The sequence below is a fragment of the Sorex araneus genome, chromosome 6, assembly GCF_027595985.1.
Source record: "Sorex araneus isolate mSorAra2 chromosome 6, mSorAra2.pri, whole genome shotgun sequence".
Taxonomy (NCBI): Eukaryota; Metazoa; Chordata; class Mammalia; order Eulipotyphla; family Soricidae; genus Sorex; species Sorex araneus.
The window spans coordinates 11,589,144-11,607,942 of record NC_073307.1 but is presented as its reverse complement, the minus strand read 5'-3'; the positions used below and the strand labels follow the sequence as shown (position 1 = coordinate 11,607,942).

The following is an 18,799-nucleotide window of genomic DNA, read 5'->3' as shown; positions in this document are numbered from 1 at the left end:
TGAAATAATACACGATCACTAGCTAGGAGATAGTACATGCTCGTAATCCATGAGTGCAAGCTGAGATAATTGAAAAGACATACTTGTCCTTCCTTCTACTGTTTTGGAGGGTGGGGTGGGGGAAGGAGTGTGACACCTGGTAGTACCAGAGCCTGTTTCTTTTTAAAAAAATTTTTATTAGAAAATCACTGTGATATATCGTAACAAACTTATGAACTTTTATGTTTGCATTTCACTCATACAGTGATCATTTACCCATCCCTCCACCAGTGCTCATTCTAATCCATCAATGATCCCAGTATCCCTCTCACCATCCCCACCCCATCCCCCACCACCCCACCCTGCCTCTGCGGCAGGGCATTCCCTTTTGTTCTCTCTCCTTTTGGGTGTTGTAGTTTGCAATAGAGGTATTGAGTGGCCTTCATGTTCAGTCTATAGTCTACTTTCAGCTCGCATCTTCCAACCCGAATGGGTCCTCCCAACATCCTCTACTTAGTGTGTTTCTTGTCTATGCTCAGAGATTGATCCCAGCAGTGCTCAGGGATAGATATGATGGCAGGAACCGGACTAGGGTTGTCTGCATGCAAGAGAAGCACTTAAACACCTGCACTATCTTTCCAGCCCTTTGTTTTTCACTGAAAGATGCTTATGCTGAAACTGAGGGAAAATCAGCACCCCTGCCACCCCCAGGCCCACTGAGGATAGCCCAGTGATGTGATTTAGGGTCAGAGTGTTTTATGTATCATTAGCAAAATGTTCTTACTGCTAGTTCTATTTAAAGCTCACATTTACAGTCTAGCTGGCTCTGTTTTACTCATGAAGTTAGATGAAGACTCATGGAATAAGGTCCTATTATTTTACATGTTTTGCAGAGGAGAAAACTAAGGCATACTGAGGGTCAATGAATTGAGCAGAAATTTAAAACATAAAATAAACTATTAAATTAAAAAAAAACTCAGGCAAAATAAAAGAAAAGAAATTTAAAACATTATTCAGTTTACAAGAAGGGATATGGAGTATTTTTTTTGCAAGAATGTGTTTGAAGGACTTGGCGGGTAAGTGTTTAGGGATTACATATATGTTTCTGGCATGCCTTGGTATGAACTTTAAAAGCTAGCACCGAAAAGTATCATAAATAGCACAAGTCTATGAATGTGTTGGTGGTGTGAGAAGTTCGACTCTCCAGGGTACTCTGGGGTCCCTGTCGATTTGTGAGTAGAATCAGGACCTTTTCTTCGGACTCTCTTTTTTCTGGGGCCGGTGGCAGGTGATCAGGACTTACTCTTCTGACTCCCAACTCGGGGCTCAGGGGACTGTGTGCAGTGCTGGGAATCGTGCCATGGTCAGCCATGTGCAAAGCCAGGGCCCTCTTTCTGGTCCCCACGCTGTCCTTTGAAGCACTGCCAATACCACAGACACCCTTACAAGACAAAGGTGATGGTTTCCTTTAGAACAAAGCATAAGTTTTGCTTACTTCAAAGACCATGTAACCTCCAGGGCAGAAGTCACGCAGGCTTCCTCCCCGTGCTGAAAGATGCATGTTCCCTAACAGGACGAACCTTTCTCTCCCATCGTGGAACCGTCCACGGCGCACCATCAATCATCCAAATTGGGACTCGGCAAATGAGCTCGGATGAGGCTACTCTGGCTACTGCCGCCGCTGCTGTGAGCCTTAACGTCCCTGTCCTCAGCCCAGAGTCTTCGGCCCGGGCTGTGTTTGCTCACAGCTGGGGGAGCTTTCCGACTCGCCACAGTTCTTAACAAGTGGCAAAGGGAGAACCGTCACCATCCCAGACAGCCAAAGCTCCAGTTCATTTACGGTCCTACCTGGAGCAACAGTGCAAGGATGTAGGTGGGAAATAGAATCGCTCCCAAAGGCTGTATTTTATGATGAACCAGAGAGGCCTGGGGGTAGGAATTTGTGTGTGCGCAAACAGAAAAAGAGGGTGTGGGGGGAAGGGCAAAGAAAACATATTGCTGGAAACTACGGCCAACCAATAAATATACATGACGGTAAACTGCTTTCTAAAGACAGGCACACCGGGCCGCGTATGATTTATCTGTTTGCTCCTGGCTGGGAAACGAGCATCGGTACTCGATTCACAAAAGCTGTTGATTTCTTCCGAGATTCACTGCTGCCGGAAATTGTTTTATGTCTAGCTTCTCGAAAAAGCTGTAAGGCTAGCTTGTTACCCAACCTCTACATCTGGCAAACTGAGCGGAGAAAGAAGGGTTAATTTACTGTGAGGTTTAATTCACAGTTAATAAATTGGAGCAAGTATCAGGAGGAAATAGAAGCTTAATGGAGACACAGCAAAGGAGGCATGTTGTGCTTTTTTCCCTTTTAAGTGTACTTAATTAACACAGTTCATCTCTGAGGGGCAGGACATAATGAGACAGTAACTGCCTTTGCTCTAATTCTGGGTAAGTCTGTTTAAAAGCAACAGATTATTACACATGTAACAAGTGTCTCCTCATACATGTGAAAGATCTTGTCATATGTATAATTTAGCAATAAGTAAATTTATTTAGATACAACTGGACAGCACTTTTTTAAAAAATCTCAGTGTATTTTTTTTTCTATCTCAGTGTACTTTTGTAGCACTGTCATTCCCTTGTTCATCGATTTGCTCGAGTGGGCACCAGTAATATCACCACTGTAAGACTTGTTGTTACTGTTTTTTGGCATTTCAAATATGCCACAGGTAGCTTGCCAGGCTCTGGCGTGCAGGCGGAATGCTCTCAGTAGCTTGCTGGGCTTTCCGAGAGGGACGGAGGAATTGAACCCGGGTCGGCTTCGTGCAAGGCAAATGCCCTAGTGTACATTTGTACCTATAGATAACACATAATCTAGCCTGTGCCTTGTATGTATCAGTTAAAAAATTCAATGGAATTTTATATGTATATAATTGTGTCATTTGCTGGGAATAATGAATATTTTCATGCAAAAACACTTGGGTACTATGCAGTGTAATTTGTGGGTGATAAAGGAAACCAAGGTGATTCCCCATTACTGCTTTGGACAATTCCATTGAGACTTCATGAGGTAGATGATGTGATTATAGGTTCTCCTGGGTAAGATCTGTTCAAGTTTTCTCATTGGTGTGGACCTTAGATTTGCTTAATTTCAAAGCCTCATTATCTTCCCTTGTGTAGTGGGGAAAGAAAGATAGGAAGTCAAATTTATTTGAAGCTGGATTCATCTTGGGTCTTCCCAAAATGTCTCTGTTTTTATTTTATTTTATTTTTTTTCTCTTGTTGTTGGCAATTAAACATAATCAGTTAATCTTCCAGAGAACAAAAAATAATCACATTCCCAGTAACCAGTGATTCATAGAGGTCTCTGGAAAACACAAAGTATTCATCATAATTTATTTAAATAACGAGCCCATAAAACACTAATTAATAGAGCCCATGTTTGCCACTCTGTGGTAAGGACAATGAAAGATGTTTAAAACATCATGCCATGTCATGTCCCCAGGAGGACTCTTGAGTCTGCTGGAAAGGCAGAGAGCTGCAGTGTAAACCAGAGCGCAGCAGCGTGTGATCCAGAGCTTCCAATGGGACTTACATGAGTTACTGTGGAAATAGGACATTCCTTAAGAATAAGTAACGAGATAAGGAATTCAGTAGACACTCAGCCATTCTGTCTTCCACATCTATCGGAGCCCTGACCTTAACCACGAGGCACCCAGGACGTTTCCTTCTCATTCTCTCCTGCACTGTATTTTCCTCAGTGATTTCATCCAGTGCCAGAGCTTTAAGCACCATCAATAGCTAACAAGTTACTGACTTGTATTTCCTGCCTTACTTCTCCTGGAACTCTGGACTTACATACTCAAAACGCTTGTACCTCTCTAGCTGGACATTTACAAGATGGCAAGCTACCAAGAGTATCCTGCCACAAGGCAGAGCCTGGCAAGCTACCCGTGGCATATTCAATATGCCAAAAACAGTAACAAGTCTCACATGGAGACATTACTGGCGCCTGCTCGAGCAAATCGATGAACAATGGGACGACAGTGCTGCAGTGCTACATAAAATTAATCAGTGCGAAGAGATCTCTCTTTTTTTTTTTTTGCTTTTTTGGGTCACACCTGGCGATTCACAGGGGTTACTCCTGGCTCTGCACTCAGGAATTACCCCTGGCCATGCTCAGGGGACCATATGGGATGCTGGGATTTGAACCCGGGTCGGCCGCGTGCAAGGCAAACGCCCTACCCGCTATGCTATCTCTCCAGCCCCGAGAAGAGATCTCTTGATCCCCTCTCTCAACACCTTAAAAATATCTACTACTATCAAGAGAGGGTCTGCCCTCAGAGGTTTACATACATTTAACCACTTTGTTCTAGGGCACACCCATGACGTAGGTGCTAAAATGGTTCTAATTCTATACAAACAGAAACGGAGGCACAAAAGCAAGGGGTAGGGTGTGATGGAGACGGGAGCCAGCTTGGTCCCTGTCTCAGAGCTCGCTCTCTACCGCTGCAGACTGCTCCTCAGGCCAAAAGCATCCTAGGAATGCTCTTTGATTCGACTCATTCTTGGTCTATTTATTTTGTTTGTTTTTTTGACAATTCCCAGAACTGCTCAGGGCTTACTCCTAGCTCTCTGCTAGAGACCGGGGCTCAAACCCTGGAAGGCAAGGACCCTGCCCACATGTGCTATTGCTCTGGCCCCTGATTTAACTCATTTGTGAAGAGTCTCATATTAATGAGTCTTCTCAACTTCCGGCCTCAAGTAATATTTTCAGATCTGCTGCCTCATCACCATCTTTCTCCAAGATTCCTCATCTTCCTGGCTCCAATCCTTCGTTCTTTTTCTATAGTCCATTCATTCCCCAAGTGATAGGCAGTGAGAGTTTTTTCAAATCTCCTGTCAGACCTTATTGCTCTCTTGCTGGAGACCACCAATGGCTGTTTACTCAAATGAGAGTAAGACCCACATCCTTCTGCGGGTGCCTCTCTGGTCCCTGTGAGTCTGTGAAGTCCTCTCACCCAGCCCCTTCATCCCCACTATGCTCCCCACTGGCCTGGTAACCTCAGGAGCTTATTCCAGAAAAGATCTTATTATGTGTCCTGTCGTGTCCCCTTGCACGGAACCCTCTTATCCCAGATCTTTGTGTCTGCCATCTCCTCTCGCATGGCTTGGCTCCATTCTGGTGCTCCCCAAGTTCTCCCACACAGATGTCCCCACATGCCTCCCCTTTCTAATCCCACCCCAGTGTCCCCCACTATTTATTTTTTGTAAAGAATAATTTTTATGACTTCCAAAGTTCTTTATAGTCGAGTCAGGCATACAGTGTTCCAACACCAGTGCCGTCACCAGTGGCTACTTCCCTCCACTAGTGTCCCCAGGTGCCTTCCCATGCCCCAGCTTGCTTCCTTAAACGCATATTTTTAACCTGTATTTGTTGCAGTTTGGGTCTCCTGCTCACTGTGTTGGCTTTGGGGCTAGATATAGACACATTTGCTCACCTCACACCCTTGATGGACCTGAGCCACTCACCACTACCTGTCACTTCCTGTTCCCTTCTTCTTGCTGCCCTCCCTCAATTTATTTTCTTCCCTTTCATTTCCATAATTCGGGATCCAGGGTAATCTAGGTGCCCCACCCCCTCATTTATACCTTGCAGTCCCTCATCATGTTTTTCTATATACTGCAGGTAAGTGATACCATCTGGTATTTGTCTGAGTTCTAAATTACTTCAATAACAAGATCCTCCAGTTCCATCCACGTTGCAGCAAACTTCATGACTTCATCCTTCTGTTTAGCTGCCTAATATTCCATTGTGTGTATGTACCACATCTTCATTAGCCACTCTTTTTATTTGGAGGCCTGGGCTGATTCCTTTTCCTAGTTAGTGTGCTGCAGTGAATAATGCTGTGCATTTGTCTTTTTGAATGAACACTTTTGTGCCCCTGGGGAAGACACCAAGAAGTGAAAGTGCTGGGTCCTGAGGCAGTTCTCTTCTTACTTTTGTGAGAACTCTCCATACTGTCTCCCACAGGAATTGGGTAACAACTTTCCCATCAGCAGTGGACGATGAAACTGTTCATCTCTGTCAACATAGACTGTTCTTAGATTTTTTTTTTGATATGTGTCATTTTACAGGTGTCAATGGTACCTCATTGTCTTATTGATTTTAATTTCCCTGATAATAATAAGCATGTTTTCATGTGTTGATTGGTCATCTGTCTTCTTTACTACAAATGTTTGGGAATAGAACAGACTGGTCACAATCTTTTTTAAAAAAATGTTTTACAAATTTTATTAATTTTACTAGCCACACCTAGTTGTGCTTACGAAGATTTCCTTGTGCAGGCAAGGTATAACTCTACCACTTAAGCTACATCCTTGGCCCTGATTAAAGGTTTCGTAAAAGCTGGGGACTGGCGAAATTAATAACACTGTCATTCTGTTGTTCATCGATTTGCTCTAGCGGGCACCAGTAACGTTTCCATTGTGAGACTTGTTGTTACTGTTTTTGGTATATTGAATACACCACAGGTAGCTTGCCAGGCTCTGCCTTGCGGGCAGGATACTCTCGCTAGCTTGCCAGGCTCTCTGACAGGGAAATTAATATCAAACTAAAAACAAGCTTTGGAAGGACCAGAATGATAATATAGCCAGAAGGGTGTTTGCTCTACACGGAACAAACCCTAGCTGGGTACCCGGCACTACTTATAGTCCCCTGAGCCAAGCAGGAGTGATCTCTGAGCACAGGGCCAGGAGTAAGCCCTGGGCACCAATGGGCATAGCCCCAAACCCGTATTTCCTGTTCCCCAGCTCCCCCCAAAGTAAGCTTATGGAATGTATGTATGGAATAAGCTTAATATGCTTATGGGATGGGAGAGGGTTGAGAATGATCATATAAGTACGAGAATAATCATATAAGCACTTATTCGGTTAGAGATGGGGGATACGTTACTCAGGGCAGCCAGAGGACCTTGGGATTCTGTCCCTGCATGGGTTCTCCATGACCTGCGATGGATCCTGTCTCAGCAGTGCTTCTGCTGCCCTGATTCCCTGCCTCCTTACTCTGTTCAGGCCCACTGGTGTCAGACTTTCCTTATTTTTATTTATTAATTTATTTATTTTTATTGAATCACCGTGAGCTACAGTTATAACGCTTTCATGTTTGAGTTTCAGTCATACAAGGATCGAACACCCATCCCGCCACCTGTGCACCTTCTCCACCACCAATGTCCCCAGTATACCTCCCCTTTTTCTAAAACTCCCCCCGACTCCATGGCAGACTGATTTTAAAATTCTCCCAGAGTTGGCTTGTCTAGAAAAACCTCAGAAATTTAAGTCCGACTTTCTCCTCTTGGAAAATGACTCCGAGACCCTGAGATGACTGTCTGTGATCTGCGCGGTGCTTTGGCACTCACCTAAATTGATTTTCAAGTCTCCAGGCCTTCCTGCAGTGGCCTCTGACAGCTATTTCCATTCCGTCCCTTGCCTGGAAGCCCCGAGGCTGAGGGGGCCCTGCAGGCACCGGGTCTTGCAGGTGCAGGGGTGCTCGTTGCCTCCAGTGTCCCGGAAGAGCCTACACCGGCTCCTCCCGCCAGGATAATGACAAGACTCTTTTCCTTCAATCTGTGAGAATTTGCGTGAGGTTTTCTTGGAAAAGATGCATGAAGGCTATATAGCCGCTTAGAAACATCTGGTTCTATTTGTGGGATATTAAAGAAAAAGGAGATTGATAAGAGAAACTAAGAGAGTAAGGAAATGAAACCCTTCCCTTTAAGGTATAGGAATAAAAGCAATTTTTGTCTATGTGTGGGAAGGTGAAGGTAAAAGCTGTCCCCTCCAAGTGACACTGTTCTTTTTTCTTGTGAAGAAATAGTATTGAACAGGTCGAGAACAAAATAAAATTTAAAGTTTTTTTTAAATTAAAATGGACCCCAAAGACTAAATGGACTAAAGACAGTTCACAAATGGGCAACAAACATATATAAGCATGTTAGCCCTCTGCCCTTAACCCTCTGTCACCATTGAATACAAATTGGAATTAAAAATTCGTAAACCAAAACTTCTTATAATATCTTCAGACATTTTAAATATGGCAATGTCTTTTTTTTCAGTTTTTTTTTTTACATTATTTGCCTTTTTATTACAAAGTAAATGCATTACTTGCATGGCTAGTTACTTAACTAGGCCTCCTGAGCAGTGCTCAGGGAGTCCAGGACCCAGACTGGCAGTTCTTGGTCACCCAGGGCTGGCGGTGCAACGCCAGGACCCGAGGTTACAGCTCCTGTGTAGCGGGCATATGCTCTACCACCTGAACCCGATCCCTGCTCCCTTTACATTTTTATTTCATCGTCGGGTACAATACCTCTCCATCAGTCATTGAAAACCCAAATCTTTATTATTCTTTTGATCATATTAAAAACACAATCAAACTGGAAATCTAGTGAAAATATCATATACCTTCCTCCCTTCCTTTTCCCTCCCTTTCACGTCTCTCCCTATGTCCTGCCTCTTTCTCAAACCCCTTTCTTTCTCTCTGTCTCTTCTTTCTTCTCTGCTTTCTCTTCTTCTCTCCTTTACTCCCAAACCTTCCTTCTCAGGGTTGCCTTTGTCCATGCAATCTCTCTGACACAATGCACAGAAGCAATTACCTGCCATTATTTACATTTCACAGAATTACTGCTCTTGCCTGATTAGGTCATTCTAAGCCATCCAGTGATCAGAATCACTTCCTCCAATCCTCTGCTATTTTTACCTTCATGTAAAATCTACTTGATTCATTTTCACAAGAATTTTCACATGTATAAACATTTGTCAAAACAGTCTCACACTACCTTGGTGTGTGGCTGAAAATTAAGCAAAAACAAAATCTCTTTTCAGAATCAAGTTGAAATTAGTCCAAACATAATTCTATTATGATCTCTTCCCATTATAGATGGGCTTGGAGAAATGCTTAAATATTTTTGTACAAAATCATGTTAACATGATTTCTGTAGAGATAATAAGATTTATATATGAACCTTTTGAAAAAATTGAATACAAATTATTCAAAATAATGTTTTCATATTCCATATTCCATACTCAAAACATGGATATCTGCCATCTGCCCTGAAATGGTCTAGGTTAGCATATAAGTTGTACAGATTCCTAGGACAACAGACTGCTAGTCAGAATCTTGGAGGTCTCAGGAATGTGAATATAGGGTGGGGAAATAGCATATATTTCTTAAGCATTTGAAATCACTGTATCACTGTCATCCCATTGCTCATCGTTTTGCTCAAGTGGGCACCAGTAATGTCTCCATTGTGAGACTTGTTGTTACTGTTTTTGACATATTGGATACGACATGGGGAGCTTGCCAGGATCTGCCATGCAGGCAGGATACTTTTGGTAGCTTGACGGGCTCTCTGAGAGGGACAGAGGAATCGAACCTGGGTCAACCAAGTGCAAGGCAAACACCCTACACGCTGTGTTAATGCGCCAGTCCTCTATACATGCATGCCCAATTTAGCTTACGTTTGTCATTTCTGTGTCCTAATACGGTAAACATTTCTATCCAATGGTGTCTAGTAGGACTGCTTTCTATTGTGAAAAAAAAATGTCAGGGACACTAAGGAGGAAAAAAAATAATTTGAATGAATGAATCTATTTTTCTGTCATTATGTGCCTGAATGGAACCTGCCACCTAAAAGAAAAGCTGTTTAGTTCTACAGAATGACTAATTATGCATAGGTGCAGACCAGAATCCCTAATGTTCAAAGAAAGCACTATTTTGTCATGGAGTTGAGTCATCACCTTTCATATCTAAAAAGTTATGTAAATTTTAGGTAGCTATAAAGTACACTTACCCATGGCCTACAATATTTTTATATAACTATGAAACCAAAGGCCTATGAAGACTCAGGTATGACTATATTCAATTGTATTCAATAAATGTTATGTAGCAATAGGAGAATATTTGCTTAGCATTTTGCACACACATCTATAATTATTCAAAATGGATTCTTATAATCTGGATACACTCATCCTATAAACTGTTTTTAAACCTCAAGAGCAATATATATTTAATAACAAACAACGAGAATGTCTCCCAGAATAAGTTGTCTCTTTAAAAATATTATTTCTCATTGAGCAGGAGGAAACCAATGAGTTGACTTTCCAAAAACCAACCTATTAAAGTATGAAAAACTATTACCTTGTTACTGTTTCTGTGGCTCACCTTTCTTTGAGAGAGAGAGAGAAAGTGAGAGAGAGAGAGAGAGAGAGAGAGAGAGAGAGAGAGAGGAAAGGGGTATTCTCATTTTTCTCATTCTACTTTATCTGTGGGTACAGAGGTGCAGGCTCGGAAGGAGGAGAGAGCATCATGAAGATTATTTTTCCTAAGAATTGTTTAAAACTCATGAGATTTCTGGATTATTCAGGAAAAAAAGAGGAAAAATAAACTACTTTCTCATCTCTTAAAGAATATATTTTAAGGAGAAAAAAATTGTTCCCTCATAGGTTAGTTATTAGAAGGCAAGTCCTGTTTTTCCACATAGAATTTCTGTAAATATTTCAAAACCCAAATCACCAGCAATAAAAAACATTTATTTCTTTGCTTTAAAACAAAAGAGAAGATAGAGGAGGGACCACCAAGTAAAGGGTGCTTGGAGGGCCCACTCGGGATGGGAGATGCAAGTTGAAAGTAGACTATAGACTGAACCTGATGGCCACTCAATACCTATATTGCAAACCACAACACCCAAAGGGAGAGAGAGAGCAAATAGGAAGTGGGATAGGGTGGGGGGAATAGGGTGGGTGGGGTTGGTGGGAGGGATACTGGGATCATTGGTGGTGGAGAATGGGCACCGGTGGAGGGATGGATACTTAAAGGTAAGCATGAAAGTTTGTAAGTCTGTAATTGTACCTCATGGTGATTCATTCAAAAATTTAAAAAATTTAAAAAAAGAGACTAGTAAATGCCGCTAATGTAAAGGGATACTTAAAGTGGCTTATAGGGCATGGATGTTTCAGATGAAGACTGAAAATAGACTTAGAAATTACTTTTCTAGATGAAATTGCAGAATTTCTTCTATGTAAAGAAATTCATGTCTAAAAGCAAATATCTTCCTAATAAGTTGTATACCTTGGCTATCCAACAATGTTTATTTATCATTTTATCATGACATGAGAGTGTTGCAATGAATAGTGCTGTGTGTACATTCTTTTTAATGAATGTTTTTCCTTTCCTGGGAATAGACACCCAGAAGCAGAATTATTAGGTCATATAGCAGTTCAATTTTGAGTTTACTGAAGTACTCTTCATACTGTTTTCCATAGAAATAGGACCAGACAACACTCTCACGAGCAGAAAATATGGGTTCCTTCCTCACCATATCCTTGCCAACAGGGATTGTTCCCAGTATTTTCAATATGTGACTTGGCCCTTTTTCAAAACTGCGAAAACACCCAGGGAGTAACTTTTTCAAAGCATTTGAAATACTTAAATTATTAGTCTTTTTTAGCTAATAAGAATATTGCTATATTCTTAACAAACTCAAGAAGATAGTCTCATCACAATAAGTAATTAAACAAATCGAAGCATCTCTGAGTAAGTTGAAAATGATACTAATCACTAATTTCTGCAATGTTTCTTTAAAGAAAATATGGCAGCACTTGCTTTTATTTATTTAAGTAGATTTTTCCTTGGGTATGTAAACTATGTTTGGGGTTTTGGCTCATCAAAAATATGCACTTACACACTGTTGAAAATGTCAAACATAAATGACTTGAAGGTTTAGCTTAAATTCAGAGACCACTTTACTCCTTAGAGGAATTTAGTTTTGCTCGAGGGAACATCTGAAAACTGTTGGTGGCTCAGATGCACAGAAATGCTGTGAGTTCCAACCCTTCAGATGTTCTTGCTCCTGGCTCTGGGAATGGTCCCGAGACCCTTTGTGTTTCTGAGCTCACTGAACCTGTGTTCTCCGGTGTGGCAGTTAGTGATCTGAAAGGGCTGATGAAAAGTCTCTCTTCTCTGTTCACTAAAATCCATTGGGATCTGAGCCCATTTTAGGAAATTGCATGTTTTGGAGAGTAGTGAACAAACGGAGTTCCCCGAGAATGGTGACTGTGCTAAGTAGTTTCCATGAAGTTGCAAGTCACCATGATTTTAGAGATTTACTTTTAGCAAGAAAGTTCTAAAGATGGGAAAAAAACAGGTTTGCTTTCCCTTGTTATCTGTTCTCTACCAATTACAATACCCCTGCATCAGACAAAAAGTAGCAACGATTGGGAAAGTATTCTCCTCTCGAATCTTTCACTTTTATTAACGAAACATTAGTTTGCATATTTCTAGGGGAAGATATCCAGTTTCCCACCTCTCCCAAATATAAACTACCACACCAAAACCACCACCAAAGTAGCAGTTTCCCTCCTATAGAAGCCATTGGGTCCCCTCCTTTCTGGTAACTTCAGGTTTGTTTCCATTCAGTTTGGTATGTTTCATGCTCTGTCGACCTGAGTTCAACTGATATTTGTCTTTTCCTTAATTATTTCACTAAAATGAACCTTTCCTGTTCCATGCATAGTAATGTAAGGACAGGATTTCTTTTTTTTTCTATGACCAAATTTCACTCCACGGTATTACATATCATATTTTCTATACCCGATAACCTGTAGTTGGGTATCTGAGATGCAGATCAGTAGAATTTAGAGTCCAGAATTAAATCCTCACTCTACGGATTGTTAATTTATGATAAAGGAGCCAACAGCACAAAGTACAGGAAGTCTCTTAATTAACTGTTTCTGTAAAAACTGGATATCCACAAGGATAGCAAAAACATGGAACTGGGTGATAATCTTACACCATGTATTAAAAGTCAATGAAAAATGGATTAAAGACTTGGATGTTAGATCCCAAATCATAAATATATCAAATAAAAGATGGTAAAACTCTCCATGATATTAGCTTCTCTGATTTATTTGGGAATTCAACTAGTAAGGAAAGCAAAAGTGAAAAAAACACAAATGTGATTATGGCTTCAGTTCAGCAAAAGAAACTATTATTAAAAGGAAAACATACTCAACTGAATTAGAGAAAATACTAATTCACCATAGCTCTGACAAGAGGCTAATATGCACTATAGATAAGGAACTCCTTAAACTCAACAATAACATCAACTCAATCAGAAATGGGGAGGAGGGATGAACAGACACTTCACTGAAGAAAACATGCAGATATGCATCAAGCATAGAAAAAAATTGTTATCACGTCTTTTTATGGAAATGAAAATCAAAACAATGCCATATTGCCTTACATGTGCATAACTTCTCCACAAAAGGATGAAAAGGAGAGAAAAAAAAGTAAGGTTTTTGTTTTTTGGAGGGGGGAGGTATGGGTGTATTGAGATAAGGACAGCCTTATGCAGGATTGGTGGTAATGTAAATTAAGACAGCATCTATGAAAACACAATAGACAATTCTCAAAATAAAAAAAATCAATCTCTTAAATTTCAGCAACTCCACTGTCAAATATCTATTCAAATAACACAAGAACACTAATTTGAAAAGATACTACATACTTGTTCAGGACAGCTTTATTGAAACATTCCTTAACTTTTCAAACATTCTTCTATTTCTAGAGCAGAGAACACCTTCCTGTGGGGGTTAGGGACACATACCTGGCTGTGCTCAGGGCTTATGACTTCTCCTGACCCTTCACTCCTGGTGGGGCTTGGGGACCATATAAAGTGCTGGGGATTGAACCTGGGTCATTTGCATGCAAGACAAGCAAGTGCTGTGCCAGCTGTACTATCTCTTTGGTCCCCAGAACATCTTTTTGCTATTGATATAAACCACTTTTCTCAGACAAATATGAGTAAAATGAATTTTCATTATAAAGCCTTCCTCCTGAAAATATTGCCAGATAATTTTTGTGAAAATGTTCTACAAAATTGGGGGTTGGAGTGATAGTTCTAGGTTGGTTGCCTTGCATGCAGAGGATCCACGTTTGATCCTTGGCATCCCATATGGTCCCCTGAGGCCTACCAGGGGTGATTCCTGAGCACTACTGGGTGTAGTCCCAAAGTAGAACAAAATGTCTATAAGAGCTATGAAAAGCATTTGTTAGTATCTCAGAAATCTAAGTTCAATAGGATACAAGTGGTATTGTGATGACAGCAACTCCAGTCTTTGGCAGATGGGTTGTTAAAACACTCATTCACTTACTCAGGAGTTTCAAGTTTTCTTTTTATGTGAATTCAAATACCTGTGTCTTAGGATTCCTGAAACAAAGCTGGCTCTGTTACCTGTTTTCCTGGTTTAAGTGGATTATTTAATTCAAGACAGAGTACCAAATGCTTTTTTTTTTTTTTTTTTTTTAGTAGGGGAGAGTCGAGAGGGGGCAGGATAATTTTTGGTCAATACCCCATGCAGCTGGTTTAATCCCTACACACAGAGTTTTTCCCTTATCTTTTTATGGGGGAAAGCTGAGTCTGCTCAGTATATATAGTTGAGAGAAAAAATAGAAATAGCTAGTTACATAAAAATAAATATGTAAATGTATAGGGGGATTAAAGCAGCATTGCTGTACAAATCCAAACACCAGAGAAAGGAAGGGAGTATACGGAGAGAAACACTCCACAGATGGAACGGAGCTCCATTGTTGTTTGGGGACCGGAGTAATTACAGTAGTGAGTCCAACGAGAAAAAAAGCTCATAAAATAGAATGAAAGTGCTGAAGATGAGGTGCATGCAGGAACACAGGAGAAGTCAAAGCGAATGTACAGAAAGAAAAAAGGTAGAATGAAATGGTGACCAGGGCTTTAGTTACTGTGTGGTGGTCCCAGTAAGCTGATTCTGGAATTATTTTTAGTCTCCTGTGGATGCACTTGTAGAATAATAAAATTGGAGACTGTTAATGAATTGCGGCTAGTCTCACATCTACCTCGCCTCTACTGAACAAACCAGGCAGAGAGAAATTAGTTAAGTGAAGAAAGTGTTACTTGCTCACCCATGTTAACCTAGAATATAAGGGATACAAGAATTTCAGAGCACAACAATATGATTTCCCACTGATTAATTATTCATCATTGTAAGATCCTATTGCACTCAGTCCTGTGGTGTAATTTTAATTTTTCTTGATTTGGGGAGCAAGAGATGACCTAGACCAAGGTCACCCACTATCCAGTTTGCCCAAGATGCTTCTGACAAAGCAATGTCCTATGTCCTCAGACCTCCCTTAGCCCTGTGCAAACAGAAACAGTTGGAAGATCTCCAGAGAAATAAGCTCAACTATGAAATTCTGAGACCATAGAGCTTACCTTAACATCATTGGTATTCATTCTTGTTCCCTCCTTTCCCACAAAAATATCATCAATGTCCACGAGGATGTACCTGTCCAAAGTCAAAGTCAGTCTCTTCCCTGACAAGAAGAAAACAGCATCGATGAAGATGAGCTTGTGCAGCCAAAAGTTCAAGTTGTTGCCGAAGAGAACTCGCTGAATGCCATCCTGGAGCCCCAGGTCATGGATGACAGTGGCATAAAAAGCACCTTTAGAGATGGGAGGAGAAAGGTTTTCTGGGGTCTTGACTTTGGCAAAGATGACTGGCTGGTAGGCGGAGTGATTGATCTGGAACACTGTCCAGTCAGTTCCAGGTAAGGAACCCTTTTCTAGCTTCGACGATTTGGTCACGTGGAGCAGTGGAGAATGAGGGTTGATGCAGCAGTCCCTGACCGCCAGGCTCCCGTATATGGAGAAGGGGAAGCCTTTCAGCTGGAAGCTCTGCGGGTTCTTCTCACTGGCTTTGTGGAAGCCGATGATGCCCACGCCGTACTCTAGACAGTACTTATCCAAAAGGCTGCGGTTCCAGGCGTCCATGTGGACGTATTTTAAAATATTCTCATAAATGATGAGAACATACTTGCCCCTCGCCTTCTCCGTCAGCGCCGGGAGGTCCCCCTTCCCGGCAGCGATTTCGACGTGGTACTGGAATCTGCTGGATTCTAGAACCGTGATAATGTCTTGGCCCAGGGGCGAGTACTGGCTCTCCACAAACACCAGGACCGTGAGGTCTGTTCTTGAGGCCTCTGACGGCCTCGCTGGCTTCCCCTCCATCAGCCTGTATGGCGGGTGCTGGAAGTCCCCACAGTCCACCTCTGAGGCCATCTCCGACAGCTCATTGTCCTGCTTGTAGCCGCTGTACAGGTAGTAGGCGGAGATGATGATGCTCACCATGCAGAACGTGCTCAGCAGGATGACCGTCCTTTGGAAGTGTCTGTGAAGCTTCATGATAAAACTCATGCTGCCTCGCCTTTCCTCAGCCGGTCCCAGGAGGAGCACCATGAAAGAGAGGGCGAGCAGGGGGCGCGGAGGGAGAGAGAGAGGGGGAGAGAATCGGTGGGTTTTCCGGTCTCAGTCCATCGTTTATGTCACCATTGCAGCACATGTGAAGCGCTGGGTCAGGACTCACAGGGAACCTGGTCTGAAATAGAAGAGAATATCAAATGTTCAGTCTGCGGCGTAAAAATAACCATGCTTTAGTCCCGCTGACGGGAACAAGTGGCCCCACCTTAGGTCTGCGGTAGGAAGGCAATGACTCCTTTCATTCCCAGAACTTAGATGAGGACACAGGAGAGCGGCATGGGAAACAGGTTTTGCTGAACTGAGGGTCTCTGTCACTCGTGAAGAAGAGACGCCGGGCCCACAAGGAATTTCCTTTTACTCAGTGAACTTTGCCTCAAACTCTGCAGATAGTATAGACTTAAGGCCCGAGAGTGAGCGATCACCTGTTACATCGGATAATGCAACGGCAAGTGTTTGTGTTTAAACAACGATGTTGGAAAGCCACAAAGTTTGCACATATTTCATTAAATGCTGCAATTAAAATGCCACTTTTGTTTCTGACAAGCTGCGGATCGATTTTAGTCATCGCACATATATGGCGTTTACATTTATATTTATATTATAGTGATATAACTTTGTTTAGTTGCTTTCCCGAGAACAGGGATGGGGAATAATTTTTTGTTGAGGGCCACTGGAAATTTATTACATCCACGGGCCATACAGTACAGGAAGATGGGCCACAGGCAGTAGAAGGGAAGCAGATGCTTCCACTGCATTATGTACCAGGGCCAGACCATGGGATTACTCAGACCTTACATGGTCCAGGCGTGACATTCCCCACTGTCCTAGAATAACCACTTCAAAATGCAGGCAAGGTCCTGCTCCCTAGAGGATGATTTTAGAGCAGTGAATTTACATAGGAAGGTTCTTTTGTTTGTTTTCTTTTTTTTATTAAGACACCATGACTTGCAAGGTTATTCATAATTGAATTTTGAGCATACTATGTTTCAACACCAATCCAATTTTTTTTTAAAGCAAGGTAGTATTCTACAGAGACAAGAGTGAGGAGGAAAATACTTCACAGGTTGTCTTTAACCCTGGCATGAATCCGTGAGACTTCCTGTTCTTCTTGGCAGGACACGTGTACCCAGAGACTCACATTCTCTATCTTCTCTGCATTTTATGACATGGGCTCAGTAATTATACCAACATGTTCTCTGAAAGTGTTAAAAAAATAAAGACAACAAAACTTCTCTAAACACACAGTTATGGCATAATTTTACATCCTTTTCATGTCTTAGTAATCTTTGAAAAAAATTGAACCTGAATCTGTCCTTGGAACTATCGCCCCGACCAATTTTAAATTTGTTAGAGTTTTACATCCCCAGGACTTTTCTTCTTTTTCTTTATTCTCAACAGAACTGTATTTTAGATAACATGGTTGCTGCAGTGATAATTCCATGGCTTCTCTGTATGTGATTACTAGACCTTCACTGCCAAGAAGGTACCCAAGACCCCTCACCACTGGCCTGTCCATGCTCGTCTGCCTCTTCCTCCTCTCCCCTTCTCCTGCTTCTTGATCATTTATGCTTTGTGCTAGAAAGTGAAGGTAATGTCATCCATCAATGCTGTTCATACCCTTGTTTTGTTTTTCTGGACCACAGATGAGTGAGACCATCCAGTATTTTTATTCCCTTTGGCTTTTTTTTTTTTTTTTGCTTAACATTAATGTCTCTTGTTTCTTCCAACTTTCAGCAAATAACAAGGTTTCATATTTTCTTAGAGATTTGTAATAGTACGTTGTACATGGGCTGGAGCGATAGCACAGCGGCAGGGCGTTTGCCTTGCAAGTGGCCGACCCAGGTTCTATTCCTCCGCCCCTCTCGGAGTGCCTGGCAAGCTACCGAGAGTATCTCACCCCCATGCCAGAGCCTGGCAAGCTACCCATGGCATATCCGATATGCCAAAAATAGTAACAACAAGTCTCACGATGGAGACGTGTCCACTTGAGCAAATCGATGAGCAGCAGGATGACAGTGACAGTGTGACAGTGACGTTGTACATACATAACACAACTTTTTTATCCATTCACCTGGCATTGGATATGTAGTACTTTCCTAATAAAGTTCTTGCTATTTTTCATGAACAGACTGAAAACTGGCATTGGTGGAAATTGTATTTGGTGTTTTCTATGAGATTAGGATTTATAGAATCTTTCCTTTATTAATCATATTTTTTTTTAGTTCTAACACATCTGGTCAGTTAGGTCATCTCAGGTAAAATGAGGTTAGAACAAATGAGGTCAAATCATCAAGGACATTTTGGCTCTAAAAATCTGCTACTCAGCCTATTTAATGAGTGATATTTTGAATGAAATTTACCTTTATGAGTAATATAGTACTTTGGAGTGTAATGGCAAGAAATATACAGGATAAACAGAATATGGATATCAATAGTATAATAAAAGATACATGATTTAATGGAAAAATTACCTTAAA

At 41.6% G+C, this 18,799-nt stretch overlaps 1 protein-coding gene across 2 annotated transcripts in view; it reads right to left on the bottom strand.

The window, feature by feature from the left end:
- LOC101552197 (N-deacetylase and N-sulfotransferase 3) overlaps positions 1 to 18,799 on the bottom strand; it is a 169,618-nt gene that overhangs the window by 139,673 nt on the left and 11,146 nt on the right. For both annotated transcript variants that reach the window (XM_055142489.1, XM_055142490.1), the window contains exon 2: positions 15,279 to 16,440. In XM_055142489.1, coding sequence (XP_054998464.1) covers positions 15,279 to 16,301 — 1,023 coding nt within the window. In that variant the 5' untranslated portion in view covers positions 16,302 to 16,440. The remainder of the gene's footprint in view (positions 1 to 15,278; positions 16,441 to 18,799) is intronic.